Source organism: Trachemys scripta, chromosome 3 (assembly GCF_013100865.1).
Source record: "Trachemys scripta elegans isolate TJP31775 chromosome 3, CAS_Tse_1.0, whole genome shotgun sequence".
Lineage (NCBI taxonomy): Eukaryota > Metazoa > Chordata > Testudines > Emydidae > Trachemys > Trachemys scripta.
The window spans coordinates 65859284-65883127 of record NC_048300.1 but is presented as its reverse complement, the minus strand read 5'-3'; the positions used below and the strand labels follow the sequence as shown (position 1 = coordinate 65883127).

Sequence of the window (23844 nt, the reverse complement as noted above, 5' to 3'; positions counted from 1 at the left end):
CCAACTCCTTGTCTAAGGGCTTTGGAATCAAAGGATTTTTTTTAAAGGGTATATTTTATTAAAAAAGAAAACTGAGGCTTTGGGGATTAAACACCAAAAATAACTTTCTTGGGGTTAAAGGGTACAAGCAAAACAAAAGCACCTGGGATTAGCACAGAGGAATCCACAAATCAAAACAACCAAAAAGTTCCCTAATTGCATCCGTCTTAACTTTTCCTGTGCTACTTACATATCTGGGATTCCAAATGAAGAGTTTCTAGGTATGATGCTGATTTTCCATACTTGGCTCAGCGCTTACAGCCTGTTGCTGCCTTTCCCTCTCTCTAGTTCGAGAGAGGGAAAAGAAAACCCCCACCCCCAGCCATTTTTTCCAATTTGAAAGGGTACAGCCTCCCTATTGGTTCCCCTGGTCAGATGCCAACTCAGGTTAAGCTTCTCTTAACTCTTTACAGGTAAGGCAATTAGGGTACAGCTGCTAAGGAGGATTCTATAGCTACTGAGTGGCTGGGTGTCCATAAAAGGGATCTAACCGCCCTCATTTATCACAACCACTGTCCTAGATCTTAAGTAAATGTCTGTGATGATGTCTCTGCCCATCTAATTATTAGACACTTAAGATCTAGAAGGATGTGGGTCTGGCACAAAATAAAGATCTTTTTTCCATTAAAATCACCTGTGTGAGATAACGTAAGAATGGCCACACAGGGTCAGACCAATGGTCCATCTAGCCTAGTATCCTGTCTTCCAACAGTGGCCAATGCCAGATGCTTCAGAAGGAATGAACAGAACAGGGCAATTATTCCAGCTTTTGGCCGTTAGAGGCTTAGGACACCCAGACCATGGGGTTGCATCCCTGACCATCCTGGCTGATAGCCTGGTAACCTGCCCTCCATTAATTTATCTAATTATTTTTTTTAACCCAGTTATAGTTTTGGCTTTCACAACATCCCTGGCAATGAGTTTAACAGTTTGTGTGAAGTAGTCCTTCCTTTTGTTTGTTTTAAACCTGCTGCCTATTAATTTAATTGGGTGATCCCTGGTTCTTGTGTTATGAGAAGGGGTAAATCACACTTCCTTATTCACTTTATCCACACCAGTCATGATTTTATAGACCTTTAATATATCTCTTCTCTTTTCCAAGCTGAAAAGTTCCAGTCTTTTTAATCTCTCCTCAGGTGGAAGCTGTTCCATACCCCTAATCATTTTTGTTGCCCTTCTCTGTACTTTTTCCAATTCTAATATATCCTTTTTGAGATCCTTTTTGGGGCAACCAAAACTGCATGCAGTCCTCAAGGTGTGGCCGTATCATGGATTTATATAGTGGCATTTTATTTTTTGTGTTATCTCTCCCTTTCCTAATGGTTCCTAACAATGTTAGCTTTTTTTTTTGACTGCTGCTGCACATTGAGCAAATGTTTTCAGAGAACTAACCACAATGACTCCAAGGTCTCTTTTGTTGAATGGTAACAGCTAATTTAGACTCCACCCATTTTTATGTATAGTTGGGATTATGTTTTCCAATGTCATAATTTTACATTGGGGCAACGGATCCTTCCTAAAAGTGGGAGGTCCCCCAAGGTTCCACCCCTCCATGGTCCTGCTCCTCCTTTCCCCCCAAGCCCATTTTGTCACCCAGTCTTGTGTGATCCCTTGGTAACTCTTAACACTCTTCTTTGTACTTAATTATCTTGAATAATTTTGTAGTTGTCTGCAAATTTTGCCACCTCATTGTTTATCCCATTTTCCCAGATGGACATGAACAGGAGAGGACCTGTGCAGATCGGTGAGGGACACAGCTATTTACCTCACGCCATTGTGAAAACTATCCATTTATTCATACCCTTTGCTTCCTGGCTTTTAACTGACCCTGTTGGGTGAGGACCCCCATTTTGAGACCCCCTGTCCTTCCCTTTGAAATTGGTACAGTATAGGGTAAAAGGACCCAAGAGACCAGATTTCAGGGTCCGTGACACATTTTCCACAGCCATGAATTTGGTAGGGCCCTAGCCATAGTTGTGTTTCATGCATAGGGGCTGGTACACAATAATAATGGGGGGAGGGATAGCTCAGTGGTTTGAGCATTAACCTGCTAAACTTAGGGTTGTGAGTTCAATCCTTGAAGGGGCCACTTAGGGATCTGGGGCAAAATCAGTATTTGGTTCTGCTAGTGAAGGCAGGGGGCTGGACTCAACTCGATGACCAGAGTCCCTTCTAGTTCTAGGAGATAGGATATCTCCATTAATTTCTATTTACATCAGCAAAACCCTTGGCATCATTGCTTGGCTCTTGTCCGCTGGCCCAGTCCAGCTCTTCCCATCATCACTGAGGCTCTTTCCCAGTGCTGTGCACACTGCCCTCCCTTTGCAGTAGCAGCGTGCGGCTGTACACAGGAGCAGATACAGGCGCACTCACGGCCAGAACCAGTGTTTCCCTTAACAAGGCAGCTCCTAGCGCGTCTGGCTCTCAGCTGATGGGGGTAGAGGCTGGCTCCGGCCCGCGGGCTAGCGGCGAGAACCCCCGGGGCCGGCCATGGTCCGCCCAGGCAGTGACTCTCAACTGATTACACATTGTGGGCCACATGCGCCACCCACAATGTGTTACCTGGGCAGCGGGGGCGGCAGCCCCGAACCGGGCCAGAGCTCGCGGGCCCGCTGGCCCCCAGGCACGGCCGCCCTGTGTGCTAAGTGGGCCGCTGGCCCGTAACACCCGCTACCGGCAGCCACTGTCCCGCTCCGCACACCACCCCCTGCGAGCAAGCTGATTGGTCCGGGCTGGGCCGGCACGACTGGGGGAGGGGCAGTGTGGTAGGCGTCAGCTGCTCGCCCCACGTCGCCGCCCTCGAGCCCTCTTAGGAGATCACGTGCTCGAGACAGACGCATGCGCATTTATCCTCTCCTCTGATGAGAACGGCTGGCGGCCTATACTCCGTCCCGTCTGACGTATTTGGGTCACTTCCAGTTCCGACGGCGGGGGGAGTGAAATTGCTCCTCCCGCTTTTTTTCACCATGGCAATTGGTGGATCCGCCTCTTCCGACCCCAGGGAGGGTGGGAGCCGCCTGTTCCGGTGCCGGGCGGGGGAGTAACATGGTGAGTTGCCCCCGGCGAGGGGAAGTAGGAGCCGGGGGTTGCTGTGGCCACCGAACTGCTGCCGCCCCGGGCTAGGGGGTCGCTGCCCGCGCGCTCGGGGTCCGGCCGCGCGGGGCTGGCGCTGCCAGGCTGCGAACTCAACCTCCTCGGCCTCCCATGAGCTCCTGGCCGCGACCCCCGGCCTGAGACGTGGCTGCTGTGGGCTGGGTCCCTGGAGCGCGCACGCTGAGAGCTGCCTGGCCCCGCTCCGCCGGCCCGCGAACCTCAGAGCCCCTCTGTGCCCGACCCGCCGCCGGCAGCTGCGACGCTGGTACCTGCCCTTGGCTGTGTTGTAGGGGCCGTGAAAAGGGCAGATACCAGCAGCTGTACTGCTACCGCCTGAGGGGGGTCTGCGCTGCATGGCACAGCTGTGGTGTAGGTACTTGTTACAGCCAGGGAAGGGGCGACACTGTTCACAGCCCTGAGCGGTATAACTAGGTTGACCTAAGTTTTAGGTGAAGACCAGGCCTGTCTCATTGAATGAACCAGGGGCTCTGTATGCGAAGCCACTGCTAAATATAAGCAGACTTAGCAATTGCTTAGGGCGCCAAGCAGCTCAAGGGAGCCCCCTGTTAATTATTAGTGTGTGTTGTGTGGAGGGCCTCCCCCAAATATTCCTGCTTAGAGCCCCCAGTGGGCTAGCACCGGCACTGTCTGCATGCACTGGAAGCCATCAGTGGATGGCCTGCTGAGACATGGCAAAGTCAGCCCTGGTGCATTACTGGAAGGGGGGTAGCAAAGGAAGGAGCATATGAAAGGAGTGTAGCTGGTGGGGAAGAGAGGGGTGTGTGTGTGTGTATGGGGGCATGGTTAGGGAGCAGAGGGCTGCCTAGGCCCCTGCTGTGGTCCAGTGTTAATGGTTTGTCAGGGACTTATAAATAATGCTGTGGGTTTGTCATGGATTCTGTGACTTCTGCAGCTGGGGCATTCTCTGGCCACCGCGTCGTCCCCAGCCCCACTCCTCCTCTCCCCGGCAGCAGAATTTGGGTATGGGAGGATGTTGGGGCACATGATGGAGTTAGGTGGACTCTGGGTGGCACTTACTTGGGGGGCTCCCCAGAAGTTGTGACAACCCCCTCACTAGGCAGAGGCGTGGCCAGGCAGCTCTGCATGCTGCCTCCGCCCAGAGCGCTGGCTTTGCAGCTCCCGTTGGCTGGGAACTGTGGCCAATGGGAGTTGTGGGGGCGGTGCCTGCAGGCGGAGGCAGCCATGCCTCTGCCTAGCAGCTGAGCAAGGGGAATGTTGCTGCTTCTGGGGAGCCCCCCAGATAAGCACTGCCCAGAGCCCCACCTCACCCCCTTGCATGTCCCTATCCCCTCCCACACCCAAACTCTGCTGTTGCTGAGGGGAGAGGTATGGAGCCAGGTAGGGAGCCTGATGGCCCTGTCAACCCCCCACCCCCTGCATCAAGGATCCTGGGCCATGTGCCCCTCCCCCCCCCCCGGTTTTAGTCAGGTGTATTTTTAGTAAAAGTCATGGGCTGTGATTTTTTTGTTTACTGTCCGTGACCTGTCCATGACTTTTACTGAAAATACCTGTGACTAAAATGTAGCCTTACTTATAAACTGTTTATTCTGCACTGGACATCTTGCCACTGAATCTGTTTCTTGCTACAGAGTTATGCTTCACACTCCAAGCATTTATTAAGTATATAATGTCAAACATTATTTTAAAGAGTGTTATTTAGATTCAATGTCAAGCACTCAAGAGTTAGGCAACTGTGATAGTGTTTCCTATACACCCTGAATTCTGCCCTCTCTTGTATCCATGTCCTACACTGAATGAGGAAAGAAAAATGTGACAGTGGTTTTTATTAAATGATCATATGGATAAAAGAGGTAAGTTAGGGTTGTATGGGCAATAGAGTATTTGGCATTGCTTAACTTTTCAGTGCTTGACTTTGAAATTCGAGTAGCATTGTTTTAATGTAGTTTTGTGTATGTGACTTTATAGGCTTTTTTTAAAGGAAGAAGATGATAAATTCTCTAATGTACAGTTCTAACTCCCTCATCATGCGTCATCAGTTGGGCTTGAATCCTCAGCTTTCAGTGTTGAAGCACAGACTTCTGCCACTTGAGCTGCAGAACTAAGTATGCCAGCTGCAGAAAAAGAAATCTATTAAAACTGAGGGAGAATGGTGGTTGTTATCATGTGCTGGATCTGGATGAGTAGTTGAGGGAAGCCCAGAAATGGTGTGGATTTTTTTTTTTTGTAGAGGATTTCCTACCTCATGTACCCCCCTATTAGGGAGGTGAGCCACTGGAACCATGTGTTGTAGCAAGGGGTGGAGGGAGAAGGAGAGGGAACCTAGCTCCTCTTCTCCTTCCCCCACTCTCCAATCTAGCTACGTCTCCAATAGCTCCCAGGTATTCCTGGTGTATGGTGTCAGAGTAGCAGCCGTGTTAGTCTGTATCCGCAAAAAGAACAGGAGTACTTGTGGCACCTTAGAGACTAACAAATTTGTTAGAGCATGTGCTCTCTGTATGTGTGTATATATATCTCCTCAATATATGTTCCATTCTATGCATCCGAAGAAGTGGGCTGTGGCCCCCGAAAGCTTATGCTCTAATAAATTTGTTAGCCTCTAAGGTGCCACAAGTACTCCTGTTCTTTTTTCTGGTGTATGGTGGTGACACTGCTGCTGCTTTGGCAGGGAGGTGGGCCAAAGTCTTTAAAATGTTCAAGTTTGGTTATTTTGGCAGCCTGCTAGAATTTTCCTGAGAGAAAACAGTGACAGAAGGGAAATAGTCCTTCAAGTAGGTGCCTGTGTGTATCCTACTCTAGCTACGCTTGTACATCACGGGTGGAGGATGAGAATGTTTGAATTGCAGTGTCTGTTGGGCTAATCTGCACCGTGCATGCCCCCTGCACCTAAGAGCATAAAGGGCAAAGTATCTGCAAATGACCTTCAGTACCCGTTTACTGCCTATGGCAGGGAGACAAAACAAGTAGTGTCTGCCTGCTACCTAGTACTAGAATCTGTTTCTCGTAGTCAGTTAATTCCCATTTAATTCCTTCCCTTGTTTGTTTTATTGGTGCAAAAATAAATATAAGATTTTGCCTCAGCACTTTGTACCCCTTTCTTGACTTAAAATGACTGATTGAAAGCCCTTGGGCTTTACCCAGGCCCATCCTGTGACACTCATTCCATGTATGCAAGGCCATAGTTGTTGCTTTTTTTCATCTCAGTGAGAGCCATGTGCCAGGCTGCTGCTCAGTATAGCATTCCTTTATGATCAGGACAAGAAAATCAGGGGTATTTGCCTGAAACTATTTGTACCAAAGGGGTTTAAATCAACCTCAGTGTCTCTGCCAGATAATGCTGGTGACCACCAGCTACCGGCATTAGAACTAACAAAAGAAACATTAACAGTACCAGCTGATCTAATGTTAGAGGACATAATGTCCCTAGCACCTCACTTCGAACTGATGACACTATATTTGGCACTGGTATGTACCTTTGTCCTCACAGTGCTGACATGGCCTCAAAGATGTGTTGCATTTGGAGGAAGCCTAGTTGTCTTCTCCATCACTGGGACATGGCTTCTTTTCACTTTCCAGCGGGGAACCTTTTCCTCTCTGTTCACACACATCAGGAAAAGGCCTCTCTACGAACCAGGGTGCACTCACTTCAGCGCCCTGACTCATCTGCCTCAGACATGGCAATAGCCAAGTCACCAGAACCAGCTTCATCCCTGCAGTGCTCCACCTTGACCATACTGGGCATACTCAGGACCTCCATTTAAAGCACCCAGGATTCTGTCTCCCTCTTATCATTCAAGAAAATGCAGAAGGTCATGCTGTCCTGCATCAATGTCCAGGCCTCTGTCTGGAGGCAGAGAGGAACAAGAACAGCTTGCAGAGGTGGAACAGGCAGGTCTTGAGCCTCCTGAACCACGGTCTTCATCTCCTGCTAGAAAACCTATCATTATCTTCCAGTGAGATGGTCTCTTTGGCTCCTGTATCAGCTTCAGATGATAATAAAGCCTTCCAGAGTTGTTCTTTCATATAGTTAATACCCTTGAGATAAAGACCTTAGTGATAGAGCACATTCTTCTGCTCCTGCCAGACATGCATTACAAGACATCTTAGAACCAAAACCCTATGGCGTGCACCAGCAACACTGCCTCCAACTGCTAAAGGAACAGAAAAGTATCAGGTACTTCTAAAGGAGTTTGAATTATAGTACCCCACTCCCCCAACACTAGGTTTATTAATGATTTCTCTAATCTGCAATCCAAGGTCACTCCTAAATAGAAGGACCCAAAGAAATTAGATCTCTTTGGAAGAAAGGCTTACTTGTAGAAAAGCCATTATTGCTTAAATTTAGTAGTGGTGAAGCGATCTCTATGAAACCATGGATGCTTCAGACATGGCAGGTAGGTCGATGGCCATTGTGGTAATCATACATAGAACATTGTGATTACAGGTCTCTGGCATTCATAGGGAGATGCAGAATACAATTGAGGACTTGCCCTTTGCAGGTACTGACTCATTCACCACACAGTCCAATGAGGTTTTATAGTCCCCAGAGGACTCCAGGGCCACACTTCACTCACTGGACATCTGCACTTTTGGGTCAGATTGCAAGCCCTTTAGATACCAATGGCAAACTAAACAGAAGGCATCCAGCTACACTTAACAAGGGTCTTCTGAGTACTCACCTACCAAGAAACCAAGATTATTTCAAAGGAAGCCATCATCCTTTGTTGTTCATTTTGCATCTGCTTCTTGGCAGTTGGTTGACACAAGAATTAAGCCAACACACACATCAGATGAACTATCCCCAAACCTTGTCTTCAGATGCCAGTTTTCTTTTTTCCATCAGGTTTGGACTAGAGCAACATATGACAGATGGGTGCTGGAAGTTGTCTCCTATGGATATCCCATCCAGTTTCAGTCCTTGCTTCCTCCCCAGTCCCTTCCCAGTCTGTCTTTAGGGACCTTTCTCATAAAAAATTAGCTAAAAGTGGCTTCCCTGCTTCACCTCGAACAAGGGTTCTTAAACTGGGGGTCATGACCCCTTAGGGGGTCGCAGTGTGGTTACATAGGGGTTGCAAGCTGTCAGCTCTGTGGGGCTGATAGCCCCAACCCCCCATTAAATTAAATTACCCCCTCCCCACTTTTAATTTATAAGGGAGGATCACACTCAGGGGCTGCTTGTGTGAAAGGGATCACCAATGCAAAAAGTTTGAAAACGACTGACCTAGAAGTTGTAGACAAGTTATATCTGGAGTACAAGGGAAGAGGCTTCTATTCCTGATATTTCTTTATTCTGAAAATGAATGGGGTTCTTTGTCCTGTTCTAGACCTGTCAAAACTACAAATATATACATTGTGTCAAATTCAGGATAGTAACATTTGCCTCCATCCTTCCTTTTCATACTGCTCAAGGCTGGTTTGTGGCTGTTGACCTCCAAGACATGCATTTGCATATTCCAATCCATCTGGCCCTCAGAAAGTATCTGTGGTACACAGTAGGACCCAATCATTACTAGTACATGGTGCTACCGTTTGGTCTCTTCACATCACCAAGAGTTTTCACTGCGGTGGCAGCTCACTTGAGACAAGGCATTTGTGTCTACCTATATCTAGATGATGGGCTGATCAAAGGTAGATCTCATCAGTAAGTTGCCACATCATTGAAATGCCCTTCACCTGTTCAAGCAATTGGGTCTCATAATTTTTCATAATTCACCATATCTCATACAAGACTTAGTAGGAAGCTTAACTGAATCCAAATTGGAGAACACACATCATCCTGAGGAGAGATTTTGCTCTCCAGATGACCCTCACCAATATCAAAATGAATCCATCACCTACAGTAAGAACTTGCCTCAGATGTCTAGGTCACATGTCAGCTTGCCCATAGCCAGACTTCATCTACGTCCATTACAAAGTTGACTAAGATCAGTGTATCACCTCCAAGAGGCATCAAATGAGGGTATGCGAGATGTGGTTCCAGCTCATATGCTGTCATTGCACTGGTGGTCAGACCCCACCAGTGTGCACAAGGGAGCACCTCTCTTCACACCACCTCCTATAAAGATGCTGAATGCCAATTCATCAGAGAGACAGATGCACACCTGGACTACCCCCGATAGTCCCAAAAGGACATGACTCTACATATAAATGTTCTAGAATTTGAGTGATCAGATTAGTTTGCATAGAATTCCAATTTGTTCTACAGCATTCCACCGTGACCCTCTGTACCTATGTTCATCCCTTTTACAAAATTGTTAAATTTTGTACAAAGTATACCGTGTAAGATATCATTTGAAAACTCATGATTTGCTGATCATAATTGTCCTGGTAAAATGTGTGGCAACATTGTATGTAAAGATATAAGATTCTACTGTATAAAATTATGAAGAAATGTCCCAACATGTTCTGGAGGGCAGTCAGAAACAAGTTCTCCAGAGATAAAAGGTTAGCCAGTGCCTCAGCCAGGTGTCAACTAGATCAGTGGACCACCACCTTAAGTGGCTACTCTTTGGCAGGAGAGAGGGTGTGGGCAAAAAAAAAAAAAAAAAAAAAATCTACGTTTTGTCAAAGAAGCAGCTTAAGGTTCCTGGCCACACAGCTGTCTCCTGAACATCAGCTGGAGATGATTCTTGTGCACAAGAAAGGGCTATAAGACGAGAGGGCAGAAGCTGCAAATCATCTCTCCCTTGCGCTCTTCCCCTGGCATCATCATCATCATCTGAAGAACAAAGGAAGCACTATTGGACTAGGGGAGACATCCTGACTGAAAGAGATTCAGTCAGTAAGACTGTTGGAACATGATATGAGAGAGACCTTTGCTTAGTATTCACTTAGCTTGTTAAGTTAGTTGCGTTTTACCATTTATTTCCTTGTAACCAATTCTGACTTGTATGCCTCATTACTTGTAGTCACTTAAAATCTATCTTTCTTTAGTTAATACATTTGTTTTATCTAAACCAATGTGTTTGGATTGAAGTGTTTGGGAAACTCTGTTTAGGATAACAAGATTTGTGCAAATCATTTTCTATTAATGAAATGGCAGACTTTATACGAGCTTGTATTGTCTAGGAGGGTTCTGGACAGTACACCTCTACCCCGATATAAAGCGACCGATATAACATTAATTCGGATATAACGCGATTTCACCTATAACACGGTAAGATTTTTTTGGCTCCTGAGGACAGCGTTATATCGGGGTAGAGGTGTACAAGATGCACGTTTCTGGGGGAAAGTCTGGGACTGGGAATTTGCTGGTGTTTCCCTGCAGTGTAATTCATGAGTGACTGGTTATAGCACTCATACAGTGTAGTTGGGAGTAATTTACATGCTGGAGGCTGAGAAAGCAAGACAGGAGTGGTTGTTTTCACAGTGAAGCAGTGTAAAAGGCACCCCAATTTGGAGAATTGAAGGGACATAGTTGTCCACCAGTCCAAACTAGGTAATGTCACATCCACTGTGCAGATTTTCACATACAACACATCTGCAATTAATTATGTAACAAGCAAGGAGATGGCATTACGTATGTAACTTGATTGCCTCCTGGCAACAACACAGGTTTACTCCAGTAGCTCTCCATCTTAGCACACAATCCATCAGCAACCATGAATGGTCTCTGAAGAATTCTTCAATCACCACAATATTTCACCAGTGAGGAAATCCCATTACAGACTTGTTTGCCACCAACACTAAATCTTGTGCCCCAGGGAGTCATGCACCTGGGATCCTTGCAGGACAGGATATCTTTTTCATACCATGGGATCAGGGTCTCATGTATGCATTTCCACAGATTCCCCTGATACCCAGGGTGATATGGCATATCGGATGGGATGCAGCCACACTGATCATCCTGATTGTTCCTTATTAGTGGAGAAAATTCTGGTTAACATGATCTCAGAATATCTACTCAGCTTCGGAAGGCTCTTCCAGACGGTCTAGACATAATAGCATAGAACCAAGAAAAATACAGTCCAGGCATAATAGCACAGAACCAAATAGTTCATCCAGACCTGAGATTTCTGCATCTGACAGCCTGGATGTTGACTGGTTGCATGGTATGACTGTTCACTACTGCATCAAAATATTCGACTACAGGGCAGAAAGTTCTCCACGAGGAAAACATACCATATAAACTCGTTCATAAGCTGAATTTTTTTTTAGTAAAAAAGGGAAGCACCAGAGAAGGGGGTCGGCTTATGAACAGGTATAGAGAGGGGAGAGGTGGGACACAGCCCCTCCCCCCAATAGAGGGAGCAAGGAGAGGCAGTACAGCCAGCAGAGACAGAAGGGAAGAGGTGGGGCCAGAGTCTCTCCGCTTCTGGCCACGCTGCTCTCCCCCCCCAGCCTCCAAAGTAGCTGCAGCTCCGGGGCTGGCAGGCTGCAGGCGTGCCACTCAGCCCTGCCCCCCAGAGCAGGCTGTGGCCGCCTGGTTCAGCCCACCAGAGCATGCTGCGGGCTGTGCAGCCCAGTCTGGTCCACTGGAGCAGGCTGCGCTGCCCAGCCTGCCGGAGCAGCTCCAGCCAGGTCAGAGATGCCCTTCCCAGATAAGGTGGAAGGGATGGGATGGGGAGAGTGTGGGGGTCCCAGGCTAAGGGTGGGGTCATGGGAGAGGGGGGGTCACGGCTTACTCCCCTGACTCCCAGCTTCTTCCTCCTCCCCCCCCCCAAAGAAAAATTTCCCCACCCAGTTGCTGTCCTGGCCCATCAGGGTAAGCTGCTGGCGTGCCAGGACACTTTGTTTACTTAGGTTTACCTCCGTGCCTGCGGATGCTCGAGGTAAACAAACCATCTCGGCCCGCCAGCGGCTTATCCTGATGGCCTGGGAGCCAAAGTTTGCTGACCCCTGAATTATAGGGTTGGCTTATCAACGGGTTATAAAATGTTTCCATTTTTACTTATCCATCTTGGGGGGGTCGGCTTATAAATGAACCGGCTTATGATCAAGTATGTACAGTATTCTTCTAAATGGAAAAGATTTTCAGTTTGGGCAGCCTATCATATCTGTGGCCCATTGAAGACCCCTAAAATTGATTACATTTAGGCTTGGCAGAATTCTATATTTATATTTTTATAATTTTAGTGGATAATATCAATGTTTGTTTTTTCAATTTTAAATTTTCACAGTTGTGCAAAATTATGGGTTTGGGGCGCTTTTTTTCTATTTTTATCAGTTGAAATTTTCACAGTTGTAGGAAGTTTGGAGTGGAGGACTAAGACAATGAGGGACGGTTTAGCTAGCAAGTTGAGAGACTATTTTCTTCATTTGGATTAGTTCATTCAAAGTTGAGAAATTGATTAGGAATTGAAAAAGTAAGAGCGTTTTTTCCCCTCACTCTCTTCCAGTCTATGAATTAATAACCAATTGGAAAGGGATGAGATCTGCTAATTCTAACTTGAAGGGCATAGGACCGGATTTTCAAGGCAAGCTAGGCCTAGTGGGATTTTCCTATCTCCATCGTTAGGCACCTAAAGACTTTTGGAAGTGTGGCCCATGATGACCAGAAACAATCCATCACTTTACTAATGACAGTTTAATTCATTTGTTTAATAAATCAATTTTAAATGAAAAACATACTTAAACTTTTTTCTTATAGTTTTAACGAAAAACAATTATAAATGCTGTTTTTGTATATTTTAAAATGAATTTGAATTCTAATTTCCATTCAAATGCCGTTTGACACAAATCCAGAATAAAACATTTTCTAGTAAATAAGATGAGTTAGTCACCATTTTCTAACGTAATAAAAATGTAAAAATTAAGAATCTGAATAAATGTATGTGAAGCTATATAATTCCTTAAATATATAGTGTATCCTCCATGCTAGCATAAAGATATTTGGTTGCATATCAACGTTTTAATGGTTTAGAAAAATAACTAAAACACAAATGCAAACCAGAATAAACTCAGTGATTTAAACCAAGATTTCCTATGTGCTGATTTAAATCATGTTTTAAACCACTTATATAAATTCTTTGATGTAAATCAGCCCACTGTGCTGAGCGGGGTAGAAAAGATTATAAGGAAGAAAATTGGGGAAGGGTTGACAAGAGCTCAGTGATTTTGCTGCTTGCTCCTTTGATGATTGTGGCATCTCCCTAATCTTACTCATTGTTATCCATGGTGTTGCTTCTTTGATGAGGAATATGAAGATAGTCAACATTTACCAGAAAGCAGTGTATATTCAGTTGATTACAAAGGAGCTACAGTAGTTCCTAGGAATAAAAATAAGAAGGGAACATAAAAATTGTTTGAACAAGAAGAAAACTAATTCCCCCCCCCCCCTTTTTTTTTTAAAGGGGACAATACATCTATTCCGCAAATCACAAAGAACAATAGCTAGCAAGTTAACACAGGAATTTAGGTTGGTAGCAGCTGATCGAAGGGTAAGTTAATTTTTAAAATGGATTACAAATGTAATTTAATTGTGATTATGCCTAAATGATTAGTATATTGTTAACTTTTCAGATAAATATCTTTTTACCCTTTCCTAGCTATGCTTTCAAAAGTAGTTAAGTAGACATTTTAATTTATATTTTAAGTTAAACATTCATTTGGGTTCATGGCCTTGTACTTAAGTGTGTGTTGAAGTAATCACAGAACTTGAAAAATGGCCGAAAATATATCTGAAGTATGGTAGGAGAACAATTTAAGAATTAGAGAAGTACATACTGTTTTACAAATGGCCTACATAGTAGTAATCTGCTTTACTCCACTATTAGCTGCACCTGGGTTGTTTTCACTGAGCTTATTGTAAAATTTAATTACTTTCTAATTTATGTGGTGTCCATTGCCATTGATTCTGAGTGCCTCACGTTTAATTTTAAATCAAATATGTGATGCTCATAAAGCCTTATGGAACAGATAAAACATACTAGGGCAGTTAAAGGCTCTATCCAACTCCAATTTCTTTAAGGTAGAAATGAATTAGGACCTCTGTCCTGAAAAAACAACAATGAAAAAGGCCATAAGGATTGTTCTGTACATGGTATCTTGATAAGATTCAAACCCATCGAGAGGGAATTTTAAAGTAGCTTTGCAAAACTGTCATAAAAATTTACCACTGTAGTTACAAAATCTGTATACCTGCTGTTTACCTTGATGAATGATTATAATGAAAAATCATGTGATATTTGATTTGTCATGAAACCGAATTAAACACTCCTGGTGAGTTTGAAATTTTGCAAGGCTGCTTTGAATTTTTTAATTAAAATAGGGCTAAATCCTGGATTTCTTCCTCAGACAAAATTTCCAGTATAGTGGGGGGAAAGGAGTTTTGCCTCTGTGAAGAGTGCTGGATTCGACCCCCTACTACTTTTTTTTTTATTAAACTTAAAATGTAGACTCTGTTCTCCCCTGTCTCTCTGTCCCATTAATGTTCAATTAGAATGGTTTTCCCCCACCCCACTGTTATCCGTATCAGCAGTACTCAGTTTACAAGTAAAAATGCTCTTACTGACTGCCAGACCTGCAAACTCAGCCTGGGATCTGAGAGTCAAGCTGGGTTGTTTCTTATTCATCATAACTAGGAGTAAATGTTCTGCAGGCTAAATTAGGTCCATATTTACACCTGTGCAGCCCTACTGTCTTCAGTTTCAGCCCCAAGTGACACTAGTGCAGCCCATTGGCTACAAAGGCGATGCACAGGTGAAAAGGAACGTCTTAGACAATGTACATGAAGGAATAGCTTCCAGCCCTCTTTTGGCTCTGTTGTTTCTCCACAGTTAATAGGAGTAACACTATAATATATTTTTATCACTAAGTAAGCAGGTGTGTACTTTACACAGATCTGCAAGTAAAAAGGTGGCATTTTTACATAGTTAATTTTCAGAGTAGAATTGTATTTTAAGGCTGATGTTCCGTGATGCATGTACCATGATGCTGTTGAAAGTGAGTTGTCAGGTTGTCCATAAAGTTAGCAAAGCGAGGTGAGGGTGTTTAATAGTTTATTTCAAAATAAACCTTTTTTGGGGGGGGGAAACACTACATGTGTAATGAAGTATTGCAGATTTTTTTAATCAAGCCAGGCATATTTGATCATATTTTGTCTTTTAAGCCAAATGGTTACTCATGTAATTACTTTTATTAACAGTCCTGGAAGATCTTGCTGTTTGGTGCAATTAATTTAATATGCACCGGTTTCCTGCTTATGTGGTGCAGCTCTACTAACAGTATAGGTATGTTCTGTTCTTGTATCTAAATAATTATCTGTTGTTGAGTTTTAATTTATTGCAATGCCAGCATAATAAACAAGCAGGGCCCTGAGTATAATGGAATTATACAGCTGTGCAGCTGGCCTCTGCATAATCGGTTTAGGAGAACGCCCTTTCTGCAAGGCTTAGGAACTGCACGTGGCCAGTGAATTCTTCAAGGTACTCACTGTTCCCACAACTGCTTCTGATGCTGCTGCTTTCCTTGCCAGTCCTTCTCTCAGAGCTTCCTTCACGCAGAGGTTAGAATCTTAGCACTAGTCCTTCAAACCTTTGCTCAAGTCAGTAGTCCAATTGACTTTAATGGAGACCCTCCCATCCAATTGTGATGTAGTGGCAGTGGCGTCTCCTAAATCCATGTGTATTCTGCCCTGTATTCCCCAGCCAGCCCTACAATGTGTGTCCTGGTTGTGCATACAATACATTCCCATGTATCTGCAATGCAGATACAGTGCCTATATTTTCACTATGTGGTGCAGTTCTAATCTTATTTCAGTTTGAAAAAATGATTATGAAAACATTGCTCTAGTTCCTATCTTAGCTAAACCAGTTCATCCATCCCTTTATTGTAATACATACACAGGCACTGTTACTGTTGGGATGGAAACCTTAACTGAGAATTTCCTGATTTTTTCTATGTTTAAATTCCCAACCTTAACTATTCATGATTAGATGCTCATCAATGACTAAATACTTCAATATTTTACATGGTTTCACAGAACTAGTTTTGTGTTAAGCAACTTGTTTTTAAATGAAATATTGGCGTAGTTAGTATTATGTATTACAGACAGAAAAATACAAAAACACTTTTAAGACTTACATTTTCATACTCTGAGAATAAGTTATGTTTTCAGCAAAGAGAATTTGTGCAGATAGAAAAAGATAATAGCTGTGTCAGAGAGACATTGAGGGACACATAATTTTTGAAGGCAAAATCACATAAAGCGTTCTTTGTTGCTTATAATGTAAAGTGTGTTAAGTGTTTAAAATGTTGTTTTCACAGCTTTAACTGCCTATACTTACCTGACCATCTTTAATCTTTTCAGGTACGTTTTTTTAAATCTGATCCTACAAATTATCAATACTTGTAAGAATATTCTTTTTACTAAATTTGAAATAGGGTAAAAATAGCATGAATAAATATTATGTTCCAACTATAGAGTTATTCATGACTTTTCATAAAAACATGGAAGAACTGATTAGTTGGTTTAACAATGTTTTAGATTAAGTGTATATAAGATTGTGTGACAAATAGTACATAAACTTAGAAGAAAACGGTGACTAATATCACAGCTCTGATGAGAACAATTTAAAAATGTCAACTATGTTTAGATTTCTGTACACAGCTGCTTGACATTATAACAAAGTAAATTGAAAACAAAATCCACACTCTGTGCCGAACTCTTTATCTCTTTAATTGGTTGACTCAAAAATTTTTACCACAACCAGTTCCACAAGTATCATTTGTAAAATTTGTTTTAGCTTTAGGGTGGGGGAAGTGATTTTTAGTTTTACTTCTGTTTTAAGGGCCAGATGCTACAAACACATTGACTTCAACAAGACTGCTAGTTTTTGTAAAATTAAGCATGTGTAAGCATTATAGACTCTTGACCGTATTTACTGATTTCTGATCTCTATTCCTGAAGAATGGGTGGTAAATCTGTAGTTCGTTTTCTCACTAGGTATAATTCATATCAATTCAGTTCATTAAAAGAAAAACTGGATCACTCTTAAAAAAATATATTTGCATATCGGTGATGACCTAAGATTACTAAAGGTTGAAGTCTGCTGGAAAATGTCTGAGAGACTAACAATATCTTGTATTGTCCTGAACAAACCTTATGGAAATAAGATAAACTTTATTGAATTAGGATTAATACTTTTGGGGTACATTGTATTAAAACTGCAATTGTGTATGGGTTATTGTGGCATTGTATTACTCCTGGGGGAATTCTGTGCCAAAAATTTAAAAATTCTGTGCACAATATTTTAAAATTCTGCATATTTTATTGGTCAGTTTCAATTATTTTGGTAATTTATTTCAAAATACCTGTCAGCAAGTATATCTGGAAGATTCTCCCAGGAGTAGAGAGTTAAAGAAACCCTTACAAGAACCCAGTTCCTGTTTCTCTGTTATGGTTTTGTTGGGTGCTTCCATCTGGGTGTGTCACATGTGCCAGCTAGACATATCTTGGGGGAGGCGGGGGGAAACTCTCTCCCACCAGTCTTTTAGTCGATTCTTGTTTATTTGCCCTGCCCCCTTAGGATTACTATATTTCAAGTTCCCAAATAGAGGACACTGCTGGGAGGGGGGGTACAGTTTGGGGGTGCTGGAGGGGGCATTTGTGGGGTGCTGGGGGAGTCTGTGTGTAGTGCGAGGGAGTATTTGGGGGAGTGTCAGAGGAGGGGATTTGGGGGATGCTGGAGGGAACTACATGGAGCGCCTCTTCCCCCCCCCCCCCAGCCCAGATGCCTGCATCTCCTCCCCCAGAGCCCAGCTGCAGGCTACGTTCTGTGCAGCTTCGTTACTGTCCCACCAGGCAGAGATTATCCATACCTACTGATACAGAGTGGGTGCATAAGTTAAAGTTTCGTCCATCCCCGGAACAGCTCGAGTCACATGCGTCCCTCCACCCGCTGCCCCCTCCCCCCAGCAGACCCTCCCCCTTTGACCCTCAGTCTCCCCTCCTGGAAAGCACTGGCCCCTCCCTGCAGCTCCTAGCTGTTGTTCCTGCCTTTTCCCATGGGGCACAGCTTGCCAGCTCTGGGAGCTGCTGTGCAGGGAGGCCTGGCCATACCATGTGACTGAGCGGGGCCAGCAAACCCGGGAACCATAGCCGCCCACATCTCTTGCGCAGGCACACTGCAAGTTGGGGAACCAGGCTCCGTTGGGTCCAGCGCTCCTAGTGGCAACCAGCAGCTATGCAGCACCAGATTTTTCAAGGAAAAAATGAAATTCTGCTTATAACATTAATTCTGCACAAATACTGCATTATGCAGTGACACAGAACTTCCTCGTGAGTAAATTGTTTGTAGTACCTTCTTTAGTAGGATGGTGGAATGCTAATGTACTTCCTTCTTTATCAACCCCCTGAAGCCACCTTCCCTCCACCCCCTGGAGAGAGATACATATACTAGTGCAAACTGGATTCTGCACAGACCAACAGACAAAGAAAGGGTTTGTGAATAAATAGTCTGGTTATAAACTGGCTCATGGTCTTCTTCCTAATCCAGCAAACAGACAGGACCCATGTTCCACAGAGGGTCCCAGTCTTTAGGGTACGGTTGGGAACACTGGGTGATGGTTCTGAGCTGATGCAGTGATGAACTGGTAACCACAAGGATTCCCCTAGGGTGGGGTTTGAAGGATTGACTCTGCCAGAATTCTTGTTAGTAGGGGTTAATTCTGGTAAGCTTATTAGTAGTATTTTAAATTGTTTTTAATGTTTTTCTCTATAATGCTTTTTACCTTAAGAATGAAATAGGCTTGCATAGAAAGAACTGTGTGATACTTATAACTTTAGCAATTATACTGCTAAACATCTCTGAAGAGAAAGCAAGCAGGTATCCTTAGGCAATGTTTGTGTGCTGGGAATAACCCATTCAATAATTACAACAAGGAGTCTGGTGGCACCTTAAAGACTAACAGAATGTTAGTCTTTAAGGTGCCACCAGACTCCTTGTTGTTTTTGTAGATACAGACTAACACGGCTACCCCCTGATACTTGACACCATTCAATAATTGTGCAGCCTGGAAATACCCTGGTCAGAAGGGAGAGAGATGCTGGTCTACACCGAAGGGAGGTGATGGCCAGGGGAGCTGGAACCCTGAGGGTAGGTGCCCTTGCTGGACCACTGCAGGGGAAAATACAGATGCAGTTGCCCTGAACTGCAACAGTTTCATTTAAGGAATTTGGAATTAGTACATAAATCATCCAGAATCTTTGGTGAAGTGAGCAAGGCTATGAACTTTGGTAGAATAATTTAGTTGTACTTCTCTTGTAATTTGAGGTAAATAGAAAAAAGAAAGCTTTGTGTACTGTTTTCTTATGAGACTGCAGTAAAAGGTTTTGTTTTTTATTTAGCTTTTTGTGAAGTAGCATAATTACAAGCTTATGCCCTTCCATTAATGTAGATACTGTTTTGTATCAGATAGCATATAGTATTGAAATTTTTACTATAGTTATATTTTTTCCACTTTCGAACAGACACAAAACCACAAACCTTTTGCTAATATGAAGAAAACATTTGAACAAATGTGCATGACATTTGTGGGTGCTGCCATCTAAAATGTGCAAGCTGATCCAATGAGTATTATGTAATAGGCAAGTTAAAGTTTTATATATGGAACACACAATATCTATGAAAAAACTTGTGGTTTAGCCATTTTAGGTTTTAGCAAGGGAAATGATGTGACTTAATCATTGCATACTTATCGTATGCATATTATGGATGTTACCTGATTGCTAGCAAAACATTTATAAATCACAACAACATGCATGCAAGAATGGCAGTTGGGAGGCAAAATGTCTTGGTCAAGACTTTATATTAAAATAAGTTCTAGTCTCTGACCAAGTTATTGTGATAACACTTGAATATCTAAATCTGTCAGTTACTTCTCATAAAATTACTGTACTAACTCAGTTGAAATTTCTTTTTTTTTTGAATCAGCTCAGAATAAATGTATTTCACTCTAGGGAAGGCTTTTTAAGGAAAAGCTGTTGGGCCACTTTTGAGTTACCTGAATGTTAATTTTAAGAAAAATCCTCTTTTAGTTATTACTAAACACAGCTTTATTTTGAGACTTCAAACTCTGTGTGTACTATACACATCCAGAATGAAACTGCTAATCTGTAAGAAAACTCGAACTTTGGAAATATTATTGTTTGTGAATAGTGTGCCAAGTGTGCACAAAATATTATTTCCTTAATTTTGGGAACATACCAAAGTGGAATGCCTTGAATATTGGTATATCAGAGATGATGGGAAGGATGTGGACTTGAAGAATTTTCTAATTATCTCACAGCAAATTCTTTACACAGGTTTGATCTCTTGCTCGGTGTGAGCAATGTTCAATATTTTTGCTGCAAAAATAATTTCCTCACTTTCAATTTGTGACCTGCACGATGGCTTATAACAAATTAAAATTTTACTTCAGAAGTAAATTCAAGTGCTCTGGATATGGTCAGTATTACAAGGAATGAAAACAGGCTGAAGTTCTGTGAGCAAAGGGTAATGCTAAACATCAATATATTACATTGTGCGGCTGTGTCTGTTTGTTATGGGATAAGTTCTGTGTCCTTTAACTTTTTCAGTAATGATCTGGAAGAAAGGGGTACAGGTGTGCTGTGTAAATTCACAGATGGCACTAATTTGAGATGTGTTGCAAGTAGCATTCCAAACAAAAATAATCAAAAGGCATCTGCAGAGGAGAAATGTGGCAGGAAAGAGGATTCATCTTGGAAAAATTCAAGTTTAATACATCAGGGAGAAAATAATCTGAATCACACATACTTAGTAAGAGGTAGAAAAATAGTAAGAGAGACCTGAGAATGATAGTGGACAGCCTAATAGGTATGAGCTTTGAGTGAGTGCTACAGCCAAAAAAGCCAGTTTGATTTGGAGCTGTATACACAGAGGCGCCACAGTATGGAACAGGGAGGTAGTAATTCCTCTTGCATTGCTCCGAGACCCATGCCTCGCATGTTGCATTCAGTTCTAGGTACTTCAGTAACAGGAAGATATAAACAAATTGGAAGGACTTCAGAGAAGAGCAATAAAACTTAGTAACTGGAGGTTACTAGTTCAATATTTCTTCTTAAACAGTTTATTTAGATAACTATAGTGGGGACATGATCACTGTCTACAAATACCTAAAAGGTGTAAACACTAGAGGTAGAAAAATTATTTGGGTTGGTTCAAGGTGTTAAAACAAATAGTAAAGGAAAATTTGGCCCAGTACTGAGGCATGACCTTCCTAGTGGTAAGATTTGCCTTTAAAATAGTCTTCAAAGGAAAGTGGTGGAAACTATTACATGTTTCCTTTTAACATGGTGCTTTAAACAGTGATCAGTAAGACTGTAAAATTAGCAAGGGAGTGGAGGTGGTAATACGTCATGCATTATGTGAAAAAGTAAATCTTTACTGTGATATAGTACAAGCACCTCACTGCAGAAGGAAATACTGTGGTAAAAACAATACTTTGGAACAATATTTGATTACTTTTTTAATGGTGTCTGCTGATCATTCCTATATAGTAGCAGAGACGATTGGGCCATAACCTAAACCCAAATAAAAAACCTCAGAACACTGGAGAAGTTTGGATTCAGATCTGAAATTTATAACTTGGATCCACACTAATGTGTGATATAATATGTGAACAAATGGAAATCTATAATAGTAAGAGGAGGCTTTTATTCATTAATAAATTTAATCCAAATAACAAGTGTGTGAACATTTTAAAAAATATGAAGAACAAAGCAGTATGTTTTTATGTAATGTGGCTGTCATATGTAGACTGATTTCTGAAGTGTCTGAAATATTAGTTTCTGAATCCTAGAATACCTTAGCTGTCTTAGTCTCAGTAAATTAGATTTTCAGAAAGCCTTTGACAAGGTCCCTCACCAAAGGCTCTTAAGCAAAATAAGCAGTCATGGGATAAGCGGGAAGGTTCTCTCATGGATTGGTAACTGGTTAAAAGATAGGAAACAAAGGGTAGAAATAAATGGTCAGTTTTCAGAATGGAGAGAGGTAAATAGTGGTGTCCCCCAGGGATCTGTACTGGGCTCAGTCCTATTTAACATATTCATAAATGATCTGGAAAAAGGGGTAAACAGTGAGGTGGCAAAATTTGCAGATGATACAAAACTATTCAAGATAGTTAAGTCCGAGGCAGACTGCAAAGAGCTACAAAAGGATCTCACAAAACTGGGTGACTGGGCAACAAAATGGCAGATGAAATTTAATGTTGATAAATGCAAAGTAATGCACATTGGAAAACATAATCCTAACTATCCATATACAATGATGGGGTCTAAATTAGCTGTTACCACTCAAGAAAGAGATCTTGGAGTCATTGTGGATAGTTCTCTGAAATCATCCACTCAAACTGCAGTGGCAGTCAAAAAAGCGAACAGAATGTTGGGAATAATCAAGAAAGGGTTAGATAATAAGACAGAAAATATCATATTGCCTCTAGATAAATACATGGTATACCCACACCTTGAATAATGAGTACAGATGTGGTCGCCCCATTTCAAAAAAGATATATTGGAATTGGAAAAGGTTCAGAAAAGGGCAACAAAAATGATTAGGGGTATAGAACGGCTTTCGTATGAGGAGAGACTAATAAGACTGGGACTTTTCAGATTGGAAAAGAGGCGACAAAGGGGGGATATGATAGAGGTCTATAAAATTATGAGTGGTAGAGAGAAAGTAAATAAGGAAGTGTTATTTACTCCTCATAATACAAGAACAAGGGGCCACCAAATGAAATTAATAGCAGGTTTAAAACAAACACAAGAAAGTATTTTTTCACGCAACGCACTGTCAACCTATGGAACTCCTTGCCAGAGGGTGTTGTGAAGGCCAGTACTATAATGGAGTTCAAAAGGGAGCTAGATAGATTCATGGAAGATAGGTCCATCAATGCCCATTAGCTAGGATGGGCAGGAATGGTGTCCCTAGCCTCTGTTTGCCAGAAGCTGGGGTTGGGTGACAGGGCATGGATCACTGATAACCTGTCTGTTCATTCCCTTTGTGGCACCTGCCATTGGCCACTGTCAGAGGACAGGATACTGGGCTTGATGGACCTTTGCTCTGACCCAGTATGGTCGTTCTTATGTTCTTAAAAGGATTGGCTTCTTCAGGACTCTGGAACAGGTTAGACTGTGCCTCCTCACTATTTATAGAGTGACAACAGTGTACTAATTTTCTTCATTCAAAATTAAACTTTTCTAAGTTAGTGTACTGTTGATCTAACTTCCAGTTCTCAAACCGTGCACTTTTGGATATTGAACACCTTTATTTTTAGCAATGAGCCATTGGGTGCCATGAGAGTCACTGGCCCCAGTAAATCAAACTGAAATGGATAGTTTTTCCATTAGTAGCAGTAACTACTGTCCATCATACAGTTGGTTTAGACTCAAGAGGATGCTTGAGTCATGAGGAAGACAGGCCATTGAGATTATGCCACCATCTTTGGCCTTACAGCCTAGAGGCTTTAAATTATTTCAATTTAACAAAGTGTTAAGATTTTTTTAACTTCACCCTATTTAAAAGCATGCAACTTTATTAAAAAGGAATTCAAGTAAAGCAAATGGATTAAAGGAGAAACCTTCTCAGTGCAGCAAAAGACCAATGGAAAACCTTTGCTTATTAACTCCTATTTGCATGTTTCTCTGTTGCCCTCTAGTTCACCTTCAAAAGAATTTTTAGGGCACAAAGAGACTAAACTTTACCTTCTTTTTTTTTATAGGAACTTCAGTGGAAAATATATATTGCATTTGGAGTTGTGATAACCTTATTGTAG

At 42.5% G+C, this 23844-nt stretch overlaps 1 protein-coding gene across 4 annotated transcripts in view; it reads left to right on the top strand.

Moving 5' to 3' along the window:
- Nucleotides 1-2965: 2965 nt before the first annotated feature.
- Nucleotides 2966-23844, top strand: part of SLC30A6 (solute carrier family 30 member 6) — a 35979-nt gene continuing 15100 nt past the window's right edge. For 2 of the 4 annotated variants that reach the window (XM_034764961.1, XM_034764962.1), the window contains exons 1-4: nucleotides 2966-3087; nucleotides 13404-13490; nucleotides 15197-15281; nucleotides 16318-16360. In XM_034764961.1, the coding sequence (XP_034620852.1) occupies nucleotides 3085-3087; nucleotides 13404-13490; nucleotides 15197-15281; nucleotides 16318-16360 (218 nt within the window). In that variant the 5' untranslated portion in view covers nucleotides 2966-3084. Of the gene's footprint in view, nucleotides 3088-13403; nucleotides 13491-15196; nucleotides 15282-16317; nucleotides 16361-23059; nucleotides 23196-23844 lie in introns of those variants that run through there. The other 2 variants (XM_034764963.1, XM_034764964.1) reach the window with 2 other exon arrangements.